Genomic DNA, 3,357 nt, shown 5'->3' on the forward strand with positions numbered 1-3,357 from the left:
CGCCGTTTCTTCCCCGTTTCTCGCCGTTTCTTCCCCGTTTCTCGCCGTTTCTTCCCCGTTTCTCCCCGTTTCTTCCCCGTTTCTCCCCGTTTCTTCCCCGTTTCTCCCCGTTTCTTCCCCGTTTCTCCCCCATTTCTCGCCGTTTTTTCACCGTTCCTCCCGTTTCCCGCCTGGCAGCCGCCGCTGGAGAGCCTGGCCACGGTGGAGAAGACCGTGGAGCGGGAAACGGGCCCATTTCCCATTTTCTCCCCAAATCACCAGTTCTTTCCCGTTTCTCGCCGTTTCTTTCCCGTTTCTCGCCGTTTCTTCCCCGTTTCTCGCCGTTTCCCGCCATTTCTTCGTCGTTTCCCGCCATTTCTTCCCCGTTTCTTCCCCGTTTCTTCCCCGTTTCTTCGCCATTTCTGACCGTTTCTTCCCCGTTTTTTCACCGTTTCTCGCCGTTTTTTCACCGTTTCTTCCCCGTTTCTTCCCCGTTTCTCCCTGTTTCTCCCCGTTTCTCCCCGTTTCTCCCCCGTTTCTCGCCGTTTTTTCACCGTTCCTCCCGTTCCCCCCCTCGCAGCCGCCGCTGGAGAGCCTGGCCACGGTGGAGGAGACGGTGGTGCGGGACAAGGCGGTGGAGTCGCTGCGCGCCGTCTCGCAGGAGCACGCGCCGCCCGCGCTCGAGGGCCACTTCGTGCCGCTCGTCAAGCGCCTCGCGGGCGGCGACTGGTTCACGTCGCGCACCTCGGCCTGCGGCCTCTTCGGCGTCTGCTACCCGCGCGTGTCCGCGCCCGTCAAGGCCGAGCTACGGCAGTGAGTGTCACCCACGTGTCCCCAAGGGTCCCCAAGGGTCCCCATGGGGGGTTATGGGGGTCACAGTGTCCCCAAGGGGCTCCCACCTCCGCATGCGGCCTCTTCGGGCTCTGCTACCCACGGGTGTCCGCGCCCGTCAAGGCCGAGCTACGGCAGTGAGTGTCCCCATGGTGTCCCCATGGTGTCCCCAAGGGTCCCCATGGGGGGTTATGGGGGTCACAGTGTCCCCAGGTGTCCCCAAGGGGCTCCCACCTCCGCGTGCGGCCCCTTTGGCGTCTGTTCTCCCTGGGCATCGGTGCCCGTCAAGGCCGAACTGCGGTAGTGAGTGTCACCTACATGTCCCCATGGTGTCCCCATGGTGTCCCCAAGGGTCCCCAAGGGGGGCTATGGGGGTCACAGTGTCCCCAAGGGGCTCCCACCTCCACCTGCGGCCTCTTTGGGGTCTGTTATCCCTGGGTGTCCGCGCCCATTAAGGCCGAGCTCAGACAGTGAGTGACACCCACGTGTCCCCAAATGTCCCCAAGGGTCCCCTGGGTCCCCATGGGGGGCTATGGGGGTCACAGTGTCCCCAGGTGTCCCCAAGGGGAGCTGTGATGTCCCCAAGGGGCTCCCCAGCCCCGGGTCTCCGCGCCCGCCGAGGCCCAGCTGTGACAGTGAGTGACGCCCCCGTGTCCCCAAGGGCCACCCGGTGTCCCCAATGTGTCCCCAAGGGCCACGCAGGTCCCCGCGGGCGGTGGGGACAGCCCCCAGTGTCCCCAAGGGGCTCCTTGGCCCCGTGTGCGAGTGCCCATGGAGAACCAGAGCAGCGAGGGACGTCCCCAACGTGTCCCCAAGTGTCCCCAGGTGTCCCCGAGTGTCCCCAATGTGTCCCCAAGTGTCCCCAGGTCCTTCCGCACACTCTGCTCTGATGACACCCCCAGGGTGTCCCCAGGTGTCCCCAACGTGTCCCCAACGTGTCCCCATGGTGTCCCCAGGTCCTTCCGCACGCTCTGCTCCGATGACACCCCCATGGTGTCCCCAAGTGTCCCCATGTCCCCACAGCGTCCCCCATGTCCCCAAGTGTCCCCAGTGTGTCCCCACCGGGTCCCCAGGTCCTTCCGCACGCTCTGCTCCAATGACACCCCCATGGTGTCCCCAACATGTCCCCATGTCCCCAAGTGTCCCCATGTCCCCAAGTGTCCCCATGTCCCCATGGTGTCCCCCGTGTCCCTAACATGTCCTCAACATGTCCCCATGTCCCCAAGGTGTCCCCAACATGTCCCCAATGTGCCCGCAGGTCCTTCTGCACACTCTGCTCCGATGACACCCCCAGGGTGTCCCCAAGTGTCCCCATGTCCCCATAGTGTCCCTAACGTGTCCCCGAGTGTCCCCATGTCCCCAATATGTCCCCAAGTGTCCCCGCGGTGTCCGCAGGTCCTTCCGCACGCTCTGCTCCGATGACACCTCCATGGTGTCCCCAAGTGTCCCCCATGTCCCCAAGTGTCCCCCATGTCCCCAACGTGTCCCCATGTCCCCAACGTGTCCCCAACATGTCCCCCATGTCCCCAAGTGTCCCCGCGGTGTCCGCAGGTACTTCCGCACGCTCTGCTCCGATGACACGCCCATGGTTCGCCGCGCGGCCGCCTCCAAGCTGGGCGAGTTCGCGCGCGTCCTCGAGCTGGAGCACGTCAAGGGGGACATCATCCCCATGTTCGCCAGCCTGGCCGCCGACGAGCAGGTGACACCGGGGACACCGGGGACGTTGGGGACATTGGGACAATGGGGGACACTGGGGGACACTGGGGACACTGGGACAGTGGGGGACATGGGGACACGGGGGGAGCTGGAGCACGTCAAGGGACATCATCCCCATGTTCGCCAGCCTGGCCGCCGACGAGCAGGTGACACCGGGGACACCGGGGACACTGGGGGACACTGGGGACATTGGGGACATTGGGACAATGGGGGACACTGGGGGACACTGGGACAATGGGGGACATGGGGACACGGGGGGAGCTGGAGCACGTCAAGGGACATCATCCCCATGTTCGCCAGCCTGGCCGCCGACGAGCAGGTGACACTGGGGACACTGGGGACACCAGGAACATTGGGGACATTGGGACAATGGGACATTGGGACAACGGGGGACACTGGGGGACACTGGGGGACACTGGGGACACTGGGACAGTGGGGGACATGGGGACACGGGGGGAGCTGGAGCACGTCAAGGGGGACATCATCCCCATGTTCGCCAGCCTGGCCGCCGACGAGCAGGTGACACTGGGGACACTGGTGACACTGGGGGCACTGGGGACACCGGGGACACTGGGGGACACTGGGGACATTGGGAGCATGGGGACGGTGGGAGGGAATGGGGACGACTGGGGGAGCTGGGGACATTGGGGGACATTGGGGGGCATGGAGGGACACAGGGGGACACGGGGACAGCTGGGGGGATGGGAATAGGCGGCGGTCACTGGGGACGTGGGGACAGCGGGGGGGACCCGTGTGTCGTGTGCCCTGTGCCCCCCGTGTCCCCCCGTGTCCCCAACACCCCCAATGTCCCCCATGTCCCCAATGTCCCCA

General features: G+C 65.2%; 1 protein-coding gene across 1 annotated transcript; it reads left to right on the forward strand.

Annotated features, from left to right (window-relative positions):
* Nucleotides 1-559: 559 nt before the first annotated feature.
* Nucleotides 560-2,532, forward strand: LOC112942970 (serine/threonine-protein phosphatase 2A 65 kDa regulatory subunit A alpha isoform-like; the record flags this gene model as incomplete). The annotated part of the gene is made up of 2 exons (XM_026034027.1): nucleotides 560-792; nucleotides 2,362-2,532. Coding segments are annotated over 2 exons (404 nt in total), but the record flags the coding sequence as incomplete, so codon positions are not given.
* Nucleotides 2,533-3,357: the final 825 nt, after the last annotated feature.

Source organism: Nothoprocta perdicaria, unplaced genomic scaffold (assembly GCF_003342845.1).
Source record: "Nothoprocta perdicaria isolate Ctin4 unplaced genomic scaffold, notPer1 scaffold_1383, whole genome shotgun sequence".
Lineage (NCBI taxonomy): Eukaryota > Metazoa > Chordata > Aves > Tinamiformes > Tinamidae > Nothoprocta > Nothoprocta perdicaria.